The following is a 19,358-nucleotide window of genomic DNA, read 5'->3' as shown; positions in this document are numbered from 1 at the left end:
CCTCTGCCTTTCAGGAGAGGGAGTGGCGCTCCCCCGTCTTGAAGTTTCTGCAAGTCCGTTTCCCAGACGGCCTCAGCCCTTTGCAGATCTACTGCGAGGCCGAGGGCGTGAGCGTAGGTAAGGCGTCCCTCGCAACCCTAACCTTAACCCGAGGTCCCAGAACACCTTACATTGCTCCTTGCGCCTTTCCCCCGGACATCGTCATCAGTGATCTGATGAAGAAGCTGGACATCCTGGGCTATAACGCCGTAAGTGTATGTCGAACTCCTTATGTTCGCACTCCACGAGACTCGGCGGCTCAAATGTGACTTTTGGAAGGCTTTGCGCTGAAAGAAGCTTGTTGACGCTGTGCCTTTGGGCTCTTGCAGAATCTCACCAACGAGGAGCAGGTGGTCGTGATTCACGCCAGGACCCTTCTCACCCTAGCCGAGAAGGTAATGCGCACGTCCACGCACGCTCTCGCATTCTGCTTATGTGACAGCAGCCTTTCCTCAGTGGTTAGAATACATCAAAGTGACCAAGTCAGCACTTCAACAGAAGATGTTGGACATTGAAAGTGAGAAGGTAGACAGACACGCGACATCACCCAAGGGGAACTCCGGCAATGTGCCCCAACAATTCTGACCTTGAGCTGTGCTAGGATATGTTCTGCAAGCAGAAGGGCTACCTGGATGAAGAGTTGGACTTCAGGAAGTGTTCCATGGACCAGGCTCATAAGGTAAGCCGCCCTCAAATCTCCCGCCGGACCACTGATGGACGAGGATTGCGGCCCAGAGGATCCTGGAGCTGGAGGCCATGTTGTACGAGGCGCTACCGCAGCGGGACTGCCCCGCCACGGACGGCGAAAAAGCCAGCCACGCTGGCGTGAATGACGTGCTGACGGCGGATCAGAGAGAAGAGCTTAGGAGCGCCGTGGACCAATGGAAGCGAGCCCTGATGTGCGAGTTGAGGGAGCGCGACGCTTGCATCCTCCAAGAGAGAATGGATCTGCTGCACAGCGCGCAACAGGTAAGGGCCCAAAGCCAGCCCGGCACTTACTTGCACGCTTACTGGCTTTTGAATGCCACTTTCCATTTGTCCGTCCTAGAGGAACAAAGAGCTGAAAGAATTCATCGAAGCTCAGAAGAGACAAATCAAACAATTGGAGGAGAAGTTTCTGTTTCTCTTTCTATTCTTCTCCTTGGCCTTCATTCTGTGGCCCTAACACCAGCTGGTGAGTGAGCTCCAGCGGCACCGCACTCGACACCTCCGATACACTGCCAGCCGGTCTCAGACGTTGGCAGACGCTCCGATGCCAACGTATACCCCCCGCCACGGTGACAGAGGCACCGCGTCACACCGGCGCTCATCCAATCAGAAGGCAGGAAAAGCAAATTCACATGCAGGGCACTTTTGAACCAGAAGAGAGCGCCACAAAAAACGGTTGTTGCCCCAAACGCGCACTAAAAAGGGTCAGAATAACAAGAGTCCCACTGGCCAGCCGGGGCCACCCGTCCAGCTGTTTCTTCAGGGGGGAAAAAAATTGGAGTCACCGGTGAGTACATTTTGCATTTAGCTCTGCTTTTCTGCTTCTGTCTTCAAGTGTGTGGCATCCTGCGATCAAAGATTCAGCCAACCCCAAAGCGGTTGACCTCAACGTCCCACCACCATGCCTACCAGAGCAGGTGACGTGATGCTTTGGACATCCTTCCGTCTCAGATGCCCAAAAGTACTCTTTGCCACATCTGCGGCAATACGGTGTCTTTTCAAAGGTGCAAATAAATCCAGCGTGGGCGGAACACGCACGTCTTCGGTTTTTCCCGCTTTGTTTGTGTGACAGCTGTTGTGAAAATTTTATACAAATAAAGTTGTATAGTACAGGTTTGGCCAAGCCGCAACTCCCGAACCGCATGCGGCTCTTTTATGTTCATATCAACATTTGTGTGTGTGTGGGGGGGGGGGTTGTGCGTGTTGGCTTCACTTGAGTTCAATTTGGTATTTTGGTCAAAAGCGCATGTGGTGAAATTCCACAAAGTAGGATGGGCAAACACATTTCTTTAAACTATGAGTGTCAATTGGGCTCTCGAAATGGCAGGGAAAAGATGCACAGCAAAACGAAAATACGTAGATGAACACAGGACGTTTTAATCAGAGTGGGAAAGTTTCTATTTTTTGTTGAACGTGATGGCAAACCATTCTGCCTGATATGTCAGACCTCAGCGCATTTCAAAGATTCAAATCTTCAGCGCCATGCACTTCAGCTCACTCCATGCTAACATTGATCAGGCGTCGAACCCGCATCATCATGCTTAAGAGGTGGCCATGCTAACCAGTGCGCCATTATGTCAACGCATAATAACTAAGTCTACTGGTCAAAACAGCGGTTACTATATGACGTCGCTACGTCGTGGTCACGTGACGCAGACAAGACGTCAATGGACGTGGGCAGAGTTAACTTGTTTAAAAGGGAGTAGGCAGAAGAAATATTTAATTTATTTAAATCTATTTTGAGTGCACACCATTATGCCAATGCATAACAACTGTAAATCTACTAAATAAAACAGCGGTTGCTATATGACATCTGCCACGTCGTGGTCACGTGACATACGTGACGTCGATGGGCGTAACTTTCGCCGGAATTCAAATCCGCGGGGAGAGTTAACTTGTTTAAAAGAGAGTGGGCAGAAGAATTATTTAATTTATTTAAATCTATTTGGTGTGTGCGCCATTATGTCAATGCATAACAACTGTAAGTCTACTAAACAAAACAGCGGTTGCTATATGACGTCTGCCACGTCGTGGTCACGTGACGCGGACGTGACGTCGACGCCTACTTTACATCCCACCGATCACAGGACCCCTCGGCTGCATAACCGTGCCCCCTTCCCAACCAATCGGATTTGCTATACGCGAAAACGACGCCAATGGAAAGAGCTTCCGCCCAAATTTAAATCCGTGGGCGTGGCTCGCAGCAGGAAGTAGGAAAATGGCGGCGATGTTGACAAAGACACAGCGGATGGTAACATACGACTAACAAGAGAAATATTTTTATTTTCTGCTTGCAACTGGACCGTCCAGAGCGTACACGGTAAGTACAACTCATCGTTTTTAAAAAGAAGTACTTTTGTTGCCCTGAAAAGCGAGTGAGCGTGGCGTTTGTGGGGGACGTCGAATTTCGACGATTCTTTCTGGTCAACGGTTGTAAATGATTGTGTTGATTAAAAAAGAAAACTTGATGTAACTCTACTTTTAACTGCCGTTTCAGATAGATTTGGAATTGCATCACATCCAATTTTGCCTAGAGCGTACACGGTAAGTAACACTCGTTGTGTTTAAGGAGATTTACGTTTGTAATAGCAGAAGTGTAGCCGCGTTGCGTTGTACGTGTGAATGTTGGTCCGGGCGAAATGTTAATGTTTAATTTCATTCCTTTAGGTTCCACGGTGTTTGTTGGCTGCAAGTTTTCCACTGCAAGAAGAGGCTCATATCATTGACCAGGAGCGAGCTACAATGGTGAGTAGCCATAACATTTATGTTAAACACTTCCTATTTCATGTCTAACAGTACTTGATTTAACAAATAACCATAAATAAATACAGTGTGGGCACTGAAGTTAACATATGTGATTATACTGCCTAATCTGTCACCGAGTAGATTGTTGCAAAGTAATATAAGATCCAAAGTTGTAATTCAGAATAGTTTTCAAAAGAAGGCCATTAGAATTATATACAAGTCTGATTACCCTGAACAAGCTATTAATTAAATCACAAATTCTTCAATTCAAAGATTTGGTAGATTATCAGACAAATAATGTCTAACAGTAATTGATTTAACACATCACGATAAGTAGATTGAGTGTGGGCACTCTCAAGTTAACATATGTGATTATACTGCCTAATCTGTTACAGAGTATGTTGTTGCCAAGTAATGTAGAATAGATCCAAAGTAGTAATCCAGAATAGTTTTGAAGAGGCCATTAGAATGATAAACAAATCTGATTACCTTGAACATAATAACAAGCTAAGTGTTTAATATGTCCTATGAAGTCAAAATTGGGCACCATCATGTGGTGAAATTTGGAATTGCATCACATCCAATTTTGCCTGTGAACAAACAGATTACATAAATCTTAGTTTTGAATAAGCCACTCCTTCTCAAACAAGTAAACTCTGCCCATTTTGCGCAGTAGATGTTCTGTTAATATCTAGTATTTATACAAAGTCATAATTTAAATTGCTTTCAACCTTCATTCATCGGTTCAACCAACATTACTCGCTCTTATTACCAACTTGTATTGATTTAACTAAGCGTTTAATACTTCCTATCAGGTCTCAAATCGAGATTTGGCAAAATACAATTTCAGCAAATCCAATTTTGCCAGGGAACAAAAATAGATTAAATAAACTAAATAAGTCCTCTTCCCATTAAATAAATCAGAAAAGTCTGTCTTGTAACCAGTCCTCTTCAAACAAGTAAAGTCTGCCCATTTTGTGCCGTAGATTTTGTGTCTATGCCTAGTATTTAAACAAAATCATAATTTAAACGACTTCTTTCCTTCATTCACTTTGGAAATTTGGAATTGCAGCAAATCGAATTTTGGCAGGGAACAAAAATAGATCAATTAAACTAAATAAGTCTTCTTCCCATTAAATAAATTAAAAAAGTCTGTCTTGTAACCAGTCCTTTTCAAACAAGTAAAGTCTGCCCATTTTGTGCCGTCGATTTTGTGTTAATGCCTAGTATTTATACAAAATCATAATTTAAAGGACTTCATTCCTTCATTCACTTTGGAAATTTGGAATTGCAGCACATCAAATTTTGCCTGGGAAGAAAAGTAGATTAAATAAATTTAATAAGTCTTACTACTTCCCATTAAATAAATTAAATACGTCTTACTTGTTCCCACTCCTTTTCAAAACAGTAGTTTAAAACGAGGGCCCTTCACTCAATCTTTAACCTCAACCCCGCACGTTGTGTTGTATCTGTGAATGTTGGTTGTGGCCAAATGATAGTTTTCTTTCATTCGTTTAGGTTCCAAGAAAACTTGATGTAACTCTACTTTTAACTGCCGTTTCAGATAAGCGGGTATTACGTCGCAGTCATGTGCCGCGGATATGACGTAATTGCCCGAACCTCCGATTCAAATCTGTTGGCGCGATGGCCGTGAGCCACTGAGCAGTGACGATTATCAACAGAAATATCTTTATTTTCTGCTTGCAACTGGACCGTCTAGAGCGTACACGGTAAGTAACACTCATTGTGTTTAAGGAGATTTACGTTTGTAATAGCAGAAGTGTAGCCGCGTTGCGTTGTACGTGTGAAAATTGGTCGAGGCGAAATGTTAATGTTTAATTTCATTCCTTTAGGTTCCACGGTGTTTGTTGGCTGCAAGTTTTCCACTGCAAGAAGAGGCTCGTATCATTGACCAGGAGCGAGCTACAATGGTGAGTAGCCATAACATTTATGTTAAACACTTCCTATTTCATGTCTAACAGTACTTGATTTAACAAATAACCATAAATAAATACAGTGTGGGCACTGAAGTTAACATATGTGATTATACTGCCTAATCTGTCACGGAGTAGATTGTTGCAAAGTAATATAAGATCCAAAGTTATAATTCAGAATAGTTTTCAAAAGAAGGCCATTAGAATTATATACAAGTCTGATTACCCTGAACAAGCTATTAATTAAATCACAAATTCTTCAATTCAAAGATTTGGTAGATTATCAGACAAATAATGTCTAACAGTAATTGATTTAACACATCACGATAAGTAGATTGAGTGTGGGCACTCTCAAGTTAACAGATATGATTATACTGCCTAATCTGTTACAGAGTATGTTGTTGCCAAGTAATGTAGAATAGATCCAAAGTAGTAATCCAGAATAGTTTTGAAGAGGCCATTAGAATAATAAACAAATCTGATTACCTTGAACATAATAACAAGCTAAGTGTTTAATATGTCCTATGAAGTCAAAATTGGGCACCATCATGTGGTGAAATTTGGAATTGCATCACATCCAATTTTGCCTGGGAACAAACAGATTAAATAAATCTTAGTTTTGAATAAGCCACTCCTTCTCAAACAAGTAAACTCTGCCCATTTCGCGCAGTAGATGTTCTGTTAATATCTAGTATTTATACAAAGTCATAATTTAAATTGCTTTCAACCTTCATTCATCGGTTCAACCAACATTACTCGCTCTTATTACCAACTTGTATTGATTTAACTAAGCGTTTAATACTTCCTATCAGGTCTCAAGGCAAGATTTGGCAAAATACAATTTCAGCAAATCCAATTTTGCCAGGGAACAAAAATAGATTAAATAAACTAAATAAGTCTTCTTCCCATTAAATAAATCAGAAAAGTCTGTCTTGTAACCAGTCCTCTTCAAACAAGTAAAGTCTGCCCATTTTGTGCCGTAGATTTTGTGTCTATGCCTAGTATTTAAACAAAATCATAATTTAAACGACTTCTTTCCTTCATTCACTTTGGAAATTTGGAATTGCAGCAAATCGAATTTTGCCAGGGAACAAAAATAGATCAATTAAACTAAATAAGTCTTCTTCCCATTAAATAAATTAAAAAAGTCTGTCTTGTAACCAGTCCTTTTCAAACAAGTAAAGTCTGCCCATTTTGTGCCGTCGATTTTGTGTTAATGCCTAGTATTTATACAAAATCATAATTTAAAGGACTTCATTCCTTCATTCACTTTGGAAATTTGGAATTGCAGCACATCAAATTTTGCCTGGGAAGAAAAGTAGATTAAATAAATTTAATAAGTCTTACTACTTCCCATTAAATAAATTAAATACGTCTTACTTGTTCCCACTCCTTTTCAAAAAAGTAGTTTAAAACGAGGTCCCTTCACTCAACCTTTAACCCTATTTATTCACCTTCTAGGCTAAGTGTTAAAGGCTAAGTGTTAAAGGCTAAGTGTTAAAGGCTAAGTGTTAAAGGCTAAGTGTTAGAGGCTAAGTGCCAGAGGCTAGGCGCCAGAGGCGAGTTTTTGTGGGCTGAAGTTTTAGTGGGGTTAGTGTGAATACAATCCAAAAGAATACAACAGAATACAATACAATAGAATATAATACATAGATTAAATTATATAGCTCTTACTACTTCCCATTAAATAAATTAAATACGTCTTACTTGTTCCCAATCCTTTTCAAAAAAGTAGTTTAAAACGAGGGCCCTTCACTCAACCTTTAACCTCAACCCCGCACGTCACATTGTGTTGTATCTGTGAATGTTGGTTGTGGCCAAATGATAGTTTTCTTTCATTCGTTTAGGTTCCACGGTGTTTGTTGGCTATGTTTTCCACTGTCAGAAGGATGAAAATACAAAGTACAACGCTTGGACGTGGGCGAAGGCGTCACCGGTGAGTCCTTCCTTCCTATTTATTTACCTTCTAGATGCTAGAGGCTAAGTGTTAGAGGCTAAGTGTTAGAGGCTAAGTGTTAAACACAATACGAACAACACAACGATACTGCACTGAACAACACGATACCGCACTGAGAAACACGATACCGCACTGAACAACACGATACCGCACTGAACAACACCATGCCGCACTGAACACCATGCCACACTGAACAACACCATCCCGCACTGAACAACACCATGCCGCACTAAACAACACCATGCCGCACTGAACAACACCATGCCTCACTGAACGACACCATGCCGCACTGAAAGACACCATGCCGCACTGAACGACACCATGCCGCACTGAAAGACACCATCCCGCACTGAACACCATGCCGCACTGAACAACACCATCCTGCACTGAACAACACCATCCCGCACTGAACAACACCATGCCGCACTGAACAACATTATGCCGCACTGAACATTATGCCGCACTGAACAACACCATGCCGCACTGAACAACACCATGCCGCACTGAACAACATTATGCCGCACTGAACAACACCATGCCGCACTGAACAACACCATGCCGCACTGAACAACACCATGCCGCACTGAACAACACCATGCCGCACTGAACAACATTATGCCGCACTGAACAACACCATGCCGCACTGAACAACACCATCCTGCACTGAACAACACCATTCCGCATTGAACACCATGCCGCACTGAACAACACCATCCCGCACTGAACAACACCATCCCGCACTGAACAACATTACGCTGCACTGAACAACACCATGCCGCACTGAACAACACCATGCCGCACTGAACAACACCATGCCGCATTGAACAACACCATGCCGCATTGAACAACACCATGCCGCACTGAACAACACCATCCTGCACTGAACAACACCATGCCGCATTGAACAACACCATGCCGCACTGAACAACACCATCCTGCACTGAACAACACCATCCTGCACTGAACAACACCATCCCGCATTGAACAACACCATCCTGCACTGAACAACACCATGCCGCACTGAACAACACCATGCCGCACTGAACAACACCATTCCGCACTGAACAACACCATGCCGCACTGAACAACACCATCCTGCACTGAACAACACCATCCCGCACTGAACAACACCATGCCGCATTGAACAACACCAGCCTGCACTGAACAACACCATGCCGCACTGAACAACACCATGCCGCACTGAACAACACCATGCCGCACTGAACAACACCATGCCGCACTGAACAACATTATGCCGCACTGAACAACATTATGTCGCACTGAACAACACCATGCCGCACTGAACAACACCATGCCGCACTGAACAACATTATGCCGCACTGAAAAACACCATGCCGCACTGAACAACACCATCCCGCACTGAACAACACCATGCCGCATTGAACAACACCATGCCGCACTGAACAACACCATGCTGCACTGAACAACATTATGCTGCACTGAACAACACGATCCTGCATTGAACAACACCATGCCGCACTGAACAACACCATCCTGCACTGAACAACACCATCCTGCACTGAACAACACCACCCCGCACTGAACAACACGATCCCGCATTGAACAACACCATCCCGCACTGAACAACACCATGCCGCACTGAACAACACCATTCCGCACTGAACAACACCATGCCGCACTGAACAACACCATGCCGCACTGAACAACACCATTCCGCACTGAACAACACCATGCCGCACTGAACAACACCATGCCGCACTGAACAACATTATGCCGCACTGAACAACACCATGCCGCACTGAACAACACCATGCCGCACTGAACAACACCATGCCGCATTGAACAACACCATGCCGCACTGAACAACACCATCCTGCACTGAACAACACCATCCCGCACTAAACAACACCATGCCGCACTGAACAACACCATGCCGCACTGAACAACACCATGCCGCACTGAACAACACCATGCCGCACTGAACAACACCATGCCGCACTGAACAACATTATGCCGCACTGAACAACACCATCCCGCACTGAACAACACCATGCCGCATTGAACAACACCATGCCGCACTGAACAACACCATCCTGCACTGAACAACACCATCCCGCACTAAACAACACCATGCCGCACTGAACAACATTATGGCGCACTGGACAACATTATGCCGCACTGAACAACACCATGCCGCACTGAACAACACCATGCCGCACTGAACAACACCATGCCGCACTGAACAACACCATGCCGCACTGAACAACATTATGCCGCACTGAACAACACCATGCCGCACTGAACAACACCATCCCGCACTGAACAACACCATGCCGCATTGAACAACACCATGCCGCACTGAACAACACCATCCTGCACTGAACAACACCATGCCGCACTGAACAACACCATGCCGCACTGAACAACACCATGCCGCACTGAACAACACCATGCCGCACTGAACAACACCATGCCGCACTGAACAACATTATGCCGCACTGAACAACACCATGCCGCACTGAACAACACCATCCCGCACTGAACAACACCATGCCGCATTGAACAACACCATGCCGCACTGAACAACACCATCCTGCACTGAACAACACCATCCCGCACTGAACAACACCATGCCGCACTGAACAACATTATGGCGCACTGGACAACATTATGCCGCACTGAACAACACCATGCCGCACTGAACAACACCATGCCGCACTGAACAACACCATGCCGCACTGAACAACACCATGCCGCACTGAACAACATTATGCCGCACTGAACAACACCATGCCGTACTGAACAACACCATGCCGCACTGAACAACACGATCCCGCATTGAACAACACCATCCTGCACTGAACAACACCATGCCGCACTGAACAACACCATGCCGCACTGAACAACACCATTCCGCACTGAACAACACCATGCCGCACTGAACAACACCATCCTGCACTGAACAACACCATCCCGCACTGAACAACACCATGCCGCCACTGAACAACACCATGCCGCACTGAACAACACCATGCCGCACTGAACAACACCATGCCGCACTGAACAACATTATGCCGCACTGAACAACATTATGCCGCACTGAACAACATTATGTCGCACTGAACAACACCATGCCGCACTGAACAACACCATGCTGCACTGAACAACATTATGCCGCACTGAACAACACGATCCCGCATTGAACAACACCATCCCGCAGTGAACAACACCATGCCGCATTGAACAACACCATGCCGCACTGAACAACACCATGCTGCACTGAACAACATTATGCTGCACTGAACAACACGATCCTGCATTGAACAACACCATGCCGCACTGAACAACACCATCCTGCACTGAACAACACCTTTCCACACTGAACAACACCATGCCGCACTGAACAACATTATGCCGCACTGAACAACACCATGCCGCACTGAACAACACCATGCCGCACTGAACAACACCATGCCGCACTGAACAACACCATGCCGCAATGAACAACACCATCCCGCACTGAACAACACCATGCCGCATTGAACAACACCATGCCGCACTGAACAACACCATCCCGCACTGAACAACACCACCCCGCACTGAACAACACGATCCCGCATTGAACAACACCATCCCGGACTGAACAACACCATGCCGCACTGAACAACACCATTCCGCACTGAACAACACCATGCCGCACTGAACAACACCATGCCGCACTGAACAACACCATGCTGCACTGAACAACACCATGCCGCACTGAACAACATTATGCCGCACTGAACAACACCATGCCGCACTGAACAACACCATGCCGCACTGAACAACACCATGCCGCATTGAACAACACCATGCCGCACTGAACAACACCATCCTGCACTGAACAACACCATCCCGCACTGAACAACACCATGCCGCACTGAACAACATTATGGCGCACTGAACAACATTATGCCGCACTGAACAACACCATGCCGCACTGAACAACACCATTCCGCACTGAACAACACCATGCCGCACTGAACAACATTATGCCGCACTGAACAACATTATGCCGCACTGAACAACACCATGCCGCACTGAACAACACCATGCCGCACTGAACAACACCATGCCGCACTGAACAACACGACGTCGCACTGAACAACACGACGCCGCACAGAACAACACGACGCCGCACAGAATAACACAATGCCGCACAGAACAACACAATACCGCACAAACAGTTTTAGATAATATTACGTCGCAGTCATGTGACGCGGACATGACGTCAATAGGCGGAACTCACGGCAAAATTATAATCCGTGGGCGTGGCTTGCAACAGGAAGTAGGAAAGCGGCAATTCTGGCAAACAAGACACAGCGGTTAGTAACACGATGACTAACAAGGCAAATATTTTTGTTTTCAGCTTGCAACTTGACCGTCTAGAGCGTACAAGGTAATTACAACTGTTTTTTTTTAGCCCTGAAAAGCGAGGGAGTGTGGCGTTTGGGAGGAATGTCGAACTCGGCGTCTGCTTCCAGCCACAGACGCCAAATTTCGACGATTATTTCGACTGGTCAACGGTTGTAAATTATTGCGTTGACTAAAAACTTTATTTAACTCTACTCTTAACTTTGCCGTTTCAGATATGCGGGTATTACACCGCGGAAATGACGTCAATAGGCTGAACTCTCGCCAAAATTCAAATCTGTGGGCGCAATGGCCTTGAGCGAGACACCGGATACAAACACGACGATTATCAACAGAAATATCTTTATTTTCTGCTTGCAAGTGGACCGTCTAGAGCGTACACGGTAAGTACAACTCATTGTGTTTAAAAAGATTTACGTTTGTGTAGTTTGCGTTGCGTTGTATCTGTGAATGTTGGTTGAGGCTAAATGTTAATGTTTAATTTCATTCCTTTAGGTTCCACGGTGTTTGTTGGCTGTATGTTTTCCACTGCAAGAAAAGGCTCGTATCATTGACCAGCAGGAGCTACAATGGTGAGTACCCCTTTCGTCTTCCATTTATGTTAAACACTTCCTATTTCATGTCTAACAGTACTCGATTTAACAAATAACCATAAATAAATACAGTGTGGGCAGTCACGTTAACATATGTGATTATCCTGCCTAATATGTTTATCACAAATATGTCACTAATCACTAATATGTCTATTTGTTTATCACAACACCTTTGGACCTTCAGCAATCGATTATTTCCCTTCATCTACATAGAGACAGAACGATGGTGTCTTAAACATCTCATTCATTTCACCAAATAACTTCACGCAGGTGGATAACGGCCGTCTCGGTCACGCTATGTTGCGTGATGCAGTTTTGAAGAACCAAATGCATTTATTCAATGAATAAGTCAAGCTAGTTCTATGTTTATGATGTTGTAAGTTACGGTACCGATTGAAGTTGAGTTCGAAGCCAGTGGAAAACAGCGCTGCGTTTGTGCTCTCCAGGTACAAATGTTGTGATCTCTGACTGACGACCGGGCGAGACTCGAGTAAGAGATGTCCAAACGAGCTCCGGCAGGGCGGGCCAAGGCGGAGCGAACGGACGCCCTTCAGGCCGCCAATGACGAGCTGAGAACCAAACTGATGGACGTCCAGTTAGAACTTCAGCAGGAGAAGAACAAGGTGAAAACCTCAACAGACAAACACTGCCTGCCTCCCTGCCTGCCTCCCTGCCTGCCTCCCTCCCTCCCAGTTTTCCCGATGTAGATTAGACATGCGTGTGCCATGACTGTGTCAGCCTACATCAACAAATGCACCGAGGACGTCAGCACCACTAAGAATGTCATCACCCGGGGCAACCAACGACCCTGGATGACTGAGGAGGTACGTCAAACGCTACGAGCGCGGAACTCTGCCTTCAAGTCTGGCGACAAGGAGACACTGAGGACAGCGAGAGCCAACTTGAACCGTGCCATCAGGATAGCGAAGCGAGACCGCAGTCGAAAATTTCAGGATCGTTTCCACGACGTCAAAAACATCAGGAGTATGTGGCAAGGCATACGGGCGATTACAGACTACAACTCACCCTCCCCCCCCCCGGTGGGTGTAGTTGATGCTGACTTTCTAAATGGTCTAAATAACTTCTTTGGGAGGTTCGAGGCACTAAACGGCACTCCAGCAGTTAAAACTGTCCCCCATCAGGAAGAGGAGGTACTCTGCCTTGACTCCGCCGATGTGTTGAAGACCCTTAGGAGAGTTAACCCCTGTAAGGCCCCTGGCCCCGACAACATTCCTGGGCGTGTGTTCAGGGAATGTGCAAGTCATCTGGCTGGGGTCATCACAGACATTTTTAACACCTCGCTGGGCCAAGCCACAGTGCCGGCGTGCTTTAAGACTGCCTCCATCATTCCGGTGCCGAAGAAACCTCAAATTTATTCATTTAATGATTACCGGCCTGTTGCACTGACTCCGGTTATGATGAAGTGCTTCGAAAGGCTGCTTAAAGGTCACATCGTTTCCAGACTCCCCCTATTATTTGACCCGTTCCAGTTTGCCGACCGGCAAAACCGCTCCACTCAGGACGCCATCTCCTCCGTTCTTCACCTGAGCCTGGCTCACCTGGAGGAGAAGAACACCCATGTGCGGAGGCTGTTCCTGGACTTCAGCTCAGCGTTTAACACCATCATCCCACAGCATCTGGTAGGAAAATTGGAACACCTGGGCTTCAACACCCCCCTTCGCAACTGGCTGCTAGACTTCCTCACCAACAGACCTCAGTCAGTCCGGGTCGGACAGAACACCTCTGATGTCATCACCCTCAGCACAGGCTCCCTTCAGGGCTGCGTCATGAGCCCCCTGCTGTGCACCCTGATGACACACGACTGCGTCCTCAGGTTCACCACCAATCACATCGTGAAGTCAGCAGACGACACAACGGTGGTGGGGCTCATCAGAGACAACAACGACCTGGACTACAGAGAGGAAGTGGAGCAGCTGGTGGGCTGGTGCAGAGAAAACAGCCTGATCCTGAATGAGGAGAAGATGAAGGAGATCATCGTCGACTTCAGGAAAAAACAGCCTCACCACGCTCCACTGATCATCAACAGCTCAGCTGTGGAGGTGGTCAGCACCACCAAATTCCTGGGGGTCCACATCACAGAAGACCTCACCTGGACTATGAACACTACGGCACTGGTCAAGAGGGCACAGAAGCGCTTGTACTTCCTGCGGAGGATGAGGAGAGCCCACCTGCCCCCACCCATCATGAGGACGTTCTACAGGAGCACCATAGAGAGCATTCTGACAAGCTGTCTCTCTGTGTGGTGTGGAGGCTGCACCGCCTCCGATTGGAAGAACGTGAGGAGAGTGGTGAGGACAGCAGAGAGGATCATAGGGGCTCCTCTTCCCTCCATTCAGGACATTTCATCTCAGCGCTGCATGTCCCGTGCCCGTAACATCATCAATGACCCATCACACCCCCACCATGGACTGTTCTCCCTGCTGCCCTCTGGGAAGAGGTTTGCAGCATCCGCTGCAGGTCCACCAGGTTCTGCAACAGCTTTTTCCCTGCTGTCATCAGACTGTTGAACACTAGAACTGTTGAGCTCTAAACTGAACTCTGCATCACACATTCACAGAACTGTACTTTATGACACTACGGACCTCTATCTTGCACTATCTCGCACTACCAACTTTACTGAACTTGTATAAACCCTTTAAATAGAAGTTTAATACATGGTTTAGCATTCCTCTGCACACTCTTGAATACTGTTTTGCCTACTTGCACTATTGCATAATTATCACTGCTGCACTTTATACTTATTTTTATATATATATATATATATATATATATATATATATATATATAGTATATGTATATATATATATTTTCATAGGATATGTTACTTCTATTCAACTGCAATATCACTACTTTGTTGTAAGACGTATGCAACGGAATTTCGTTTTGTATGCACCATGTGCAGACAAGATGACAATAAAGTTTGTCTAAGTCTAAGTCTAAGTCATGTCAGGTCAGCTGTCTGGAGAGAGAGAGAAGTCAGGACCTGCGGGCGGAGCACCACCGTGCCACCGCCGCCATGACGGAACTCAAAAGCAAACTCCATGAGGAGAAGCAGAAAGAGTTAGCCATTACCAGGGAGACATTACTGCGGCAGCATGAAATGGAGCTGATGAGAGTGATCAAAATCAAAGATGGAGAGATCCAGCGACTGAATGCCTTGGTCCTCAGCCTGAGGGACGGCTCCATGGACAAGGTGATCCGCTCTATCCGTGTCTGACTATCCGCACGCCACGTCGGGCTTCGATGCGGCCGCTACCGTATTGTGTAGCTTGTCCCCAGTAAGCGTCGCGGCGCTCCGTTGCGGTCTCAACGGCCCGGTGTGGCGCAATGTCTGCTCAGGTGAGGAGGGGGGGCGCTTTGCTGGCGGAGGTGGAGGAGACGCGGCGGTGTCGGGAGACCGAGCGGTGTCGCCTCCACCAGGAGCGCGGAAGAAGCCCTGGCAGCGGCCCAGCAGGCCTGGCAGTCCCGAGCGGCCGAGCTCCGATCGGCTCATCACCAGCATCGGGAGGAGCTGAGCCGAACCAAGAGAGACTGCGAGAGGGAGATCCGCCGACTGGTAGGACTGATCAGATGCGCGGTGCGTGGCTATGTTCCCAATTTCGTTGTATACCTGCAGTGCAATGACACCTAAGGCATTCTATTCTATTCTATTTCACAAGAAGAAAATGTCCGGTTGCTCGCTTCGCTTTTGTCACAGCAAAGGTGTTCTAGGCGATTCAAGAAAAAAATTGGCCGGTTGCTCTCTTTGTTTTTGTCACAATTCTGGCAAATGAGTTTGCCCGCCTGCCTGAGCGCTCCCCGTTTGTACATCCAGACGGATGAGATCAAGCTGAAAGACAGAGCGGTTAGTGTTTTGGATGAAGCCCTGGGGCCGGCCACGTCCACCGCCTTCAGCTGCAGACTCAGGCTGCCGAGCAGCAGATCGCTGCCCTGAGGGATTCCCAAAGGGCGGGCCTAAACTACCCTGGAAGTGGGGTCAACGCCGCTACTAGCAATCCTCTTCATTGCGTAAGCCACCTCATCACACACTTGCAGTACGCATGACTTAGTTCGTTGCTGGAGGAAGGTAGCACAAAAACAGTTTTGAACTTTGAACGAGTGCTTGTGTGTGTGTGTTGCGGGGCGTTTTCAGTCTCAGGAGGATCGGGACACGCGACGGTTTCATCTGAAAATCGCTGAGCTCAGCGCAGTCATCAGGAAACTGGAGGATCGAAACGCCCTGCTTTCTGAAGAGCGCAATGAACTGGTAATTTATTGACGGCACGCTTGAAGGTTTGCGCTACGTTTGATGCGCGCCATCCAGCGAGGCACCCATTGCGCTTGCTTATTAGTTGAGCGGCGCGGCGAGTCGGTTGCCTGGTAGATGTCTTTTATTGGGAGCCAAAGCCACGATTCCGTTCAAACCGATGCAAAAGGAATGGATGCGTTCTGGCCCGCGTGTTGTGCGTCTTTCACATCCCGCACTTCATGCTTGCAGCTAAAGCGACTGAGAGAAACAGAAAGCCAGTTTCTGCCACTCCTGTACAAAAACAAACGCCTGAGCAGGAAGAATGAAGAACTCTCGCTGGTGCTGTGTCGCCTTGAAAACAAAGTGCGCTTTGTCACCCAGGAGAACGAGGAGATGGCAAGCTTGGTAAGTCGACGCGGACAACGGCGGCGTGCCAACAGAGTCCACTGCATTTGTGTTCCACAGAGAAGGCCTAGTTCGCTCAATGACCTGGACCGCGGTTGCGGCCAGCAGGACGGTGAAATGGAGTTCCTTCAAGTTGTGGAGCAGCGGCACATCATCGACGACTTGTCCAAGGTCTTCAGGCAGGCGACTCGGTGCACGTACGGCAGCACCGCGCTCGCTCGCTGTCGCCAGGAAACCTTTTCCGTCCAAAGCTTGGCCGGCGGCCGCCATCCAAAAAATTGGCCCCTTAAATTCCGACCTTTCAAGCAGGAGCATTGTGCGCACGCGTTTGAACACGCTTTAGACTTGTTTTGCCGTTTTCAGCAGCTCAAAGCTCCCGTTTTGTCAGCGCCTTTGCCACTCGCTGTGCGCTGAAAACGACGGACTTGCCCGGCTGCTCAGCCCGTCAACCATGAGCCGCGAGCGCGACGTCATTGTCCGTAGGCAGCTAGTGGCAAAATGCACCCTGTTAGAGTTGCGCTCGCTCCAACTTATTTTGCAAGAACCACACGGGAGACAAGTAAGTTCTTTTGGACACCTGCAGGTGGAGAGTCCATCCGTTGTACGAATGAAGTCTGACTCTCGGCTCCTGCACGAGCATTTTAATTAAGAGAAACAGGGTGGGTGTAAGAGTGGATTGAATAGAGGAAGCCCTTGACCTCTAGTCAAAACATAGCAAGGGGTGTTTTACAACTTTGTGTAGGAAGGGATAAGCGATAGGGATAAATAAGGGATAAATAATATTATTTATTACAGGTCGCAGTCAAAGTCAAAGCAACACAATGATACGATAAAGATAATCTGGAAAACCCTGACACACCCTGTAGTTGTCACTTTTGGAAAAGACGAGCGTCCCTCCAATCATCGCCGGTGACGTGTTTTTCAGGCTCTGGAGACAGGAGCTCATGTCAGAAATGTCATTGTGAGTCGCGTTTGTTTCTGCGCCGGAGCCGTTCGTTCCCTTTGCATCCAAAGAATCTCAAAGGCGGATTATTTGTGTCGACAGGAGGGAGATTTGCTGCTACGATACCGACGTCGAGAATCTCTGAGGAGGAACAAAGCGTGAGGTCCTGCAAGGTGAGTCTGTTTGTTTGCGGCTGCTTGGTGTTGCGCAAGATGAAATGGCCTTTTTCTCGCTATCGTTCCTCTCGTCGATTCATCGTGAGGTGTCGCTTCAGTTTGTTCAGAGAGATGTTTGCTTCCGCGCCCGCAGGTCATCGAAACATTTTACGGCTACGACGAAGACGTGTTGGTGGACTCGGACGGATCGTCCTTGTCTTTTCACACCGACAGAACCCCCGACACGGAACCCGAAGAGGTAGCCCGCCATTTCTGCCAGCGTATTGGCACCAAACATTCCTCTTCAGCCTGGAATCGGACTTGTCTTTGCGTCGCGGGTGCTTTGTCGCCGGTCTGACTGATTCTGGTACTAGTGCTGTGTTGCATTGGTGTGTGCATGAAGAGGCGGAGCTTCGCTACCGCCAGCTGACGCAAGAATATCAAGCGCTGCAACGAGCCTACGCTCTGCTAGCCCAGACCAGCGAAGGGGACTACGACGCCGAGAAGGAGATCAAGGTGGCGCCCCTTCCCGCAACCCCCGGCCGGGTCGCAGCCTCCCCGTTCTCACCCAGCCTCGGGTGTTCTCTGGTCTGAAAGGAGGAGGAGGAGCCTCCCTCCTCCTCCTTTCAGACCAGAGAAAAGCTGATGGTAGAAATGGGTCACTATCAAAGCAGAGTAGCAGATCTGGAGTCAGCGCTGAAGCAACAAGGACAGGTAAGCTCATCAATGAGCACACCTTTTTCTCAGACAAAATAGCTACATTCTTCAGTCACTCATCCGTCTGGCATTACTGGACCAACCCCCCCCCCCCCGAACGTGGCTGGGAAAATGCGGAGAAAAGCAAATGTCATTTTCCAGTCAACCAAAGAATTTGTGGATGAAAATGACACAACATTCCAAAGCTGTCCACGCGTTTGTCTCTTCTAGAATGTCAAGTGGGTGGAGGAGAAGCAGCTGCTGCGTCAGAGCAATCAGCAGTTGGCCGAAAAGGTGACGGAAAGAAAAGCGCTGGGCGGAGTCGCTTGGCGTCACACCTGTCGGGAAGCCCCGCAGATGAGGTCTGACTGTCTTTTCAGGTCAGGCGGATGGAGGCGGAAGAAGCGCGTCTGAAAGAGCACATCCAGGATATCCGAGACCAAAACGAACTGCTTGAGTTCCGCATCCTGGAGCTGGAGGTGGGAAGACTCGCACAAGCGTGTTGAGGCCAGAGATGTGACGGACGGACGGACGGATGC

At 47.5% G+C, this 19,358-nt stretch overlaps 1 protein-coding gene and 1 pseudogene across 3 annotated transcripts; both read left to right on the top strand.

The window, feature by feature from the left end:
- The first annotated feature begins 26 nt into the window (after nucleotides 1-26).
- On the top strand, nucleotides 27-1,373 carry LOC148377745 (janus kinase and microtubule-interacting protein 3-like). 3 transcript variants are annotated; one of them, XM_088368143.1, is made up of 4 exons: nucleotides 27-248; nucleotides 369-434; nucleotides 496-1,008; nucleotides 1,088-1,373. In XM_088368143.1, exons 3-4 carry the CDS (start codon nucleotides 796-798, stop codon nucleotides 1,202-1,204), a joined length of 330 nt encoding a protein of 109 aa, XP_088224269.1. In that variant the 5' UTR covers nucleotides 27-248; nucleotides 369-434; nucleotides 496-795; the 3' UTR covers nucleotides 1,205-1,373. The 3 variants fall into 3 exon arrangements, with proteins under 3 accessions (XP_088224269.1, XP_088224270.1, XP_088224271.1); XM_088368144.1 differs by having other exon boundaries at nucleotides 27-434; XM_088368145.1 differs by lacking the exons at nucleotides 27-248; nucleotides 369-434 and having other exon boundaries at nucleotides 446-1,008.
- Nucleotides 1,374-2,851: 1,478 nt separating this feature from the next.
- Nucleotides 2,852-19,325, top strand: LOC148377744 (uncharacterized; annotated as a pseudogene).
- The last annotated feature ends 33 nt before the right edge of the window (nucleotides 19,326-19,358 follow it).

This window comes from Syngnathus floridae, unplaced genomic scaffold (genome assembly GCF_059516105.1).
Source record: "Syngnathus floridae isolate MCC-2025c unplaced genomic scaffold, RoL_Sflo_1.0 HiC_scaffold_95, whole genome shotgun sequence".
Classification (NCBI taxonomy): Eukaryota; Metazoa; Chordata; class Actinopteri; order Syngnathiformes; family Syngnathidae; genus Syngnathus; species Syngnathus floridae.
The sequence above is the reverse complement of the archived record's forward strand: the minus strand, read 5'-3'. Positions and strand labels throughout refer to the sequence as shown.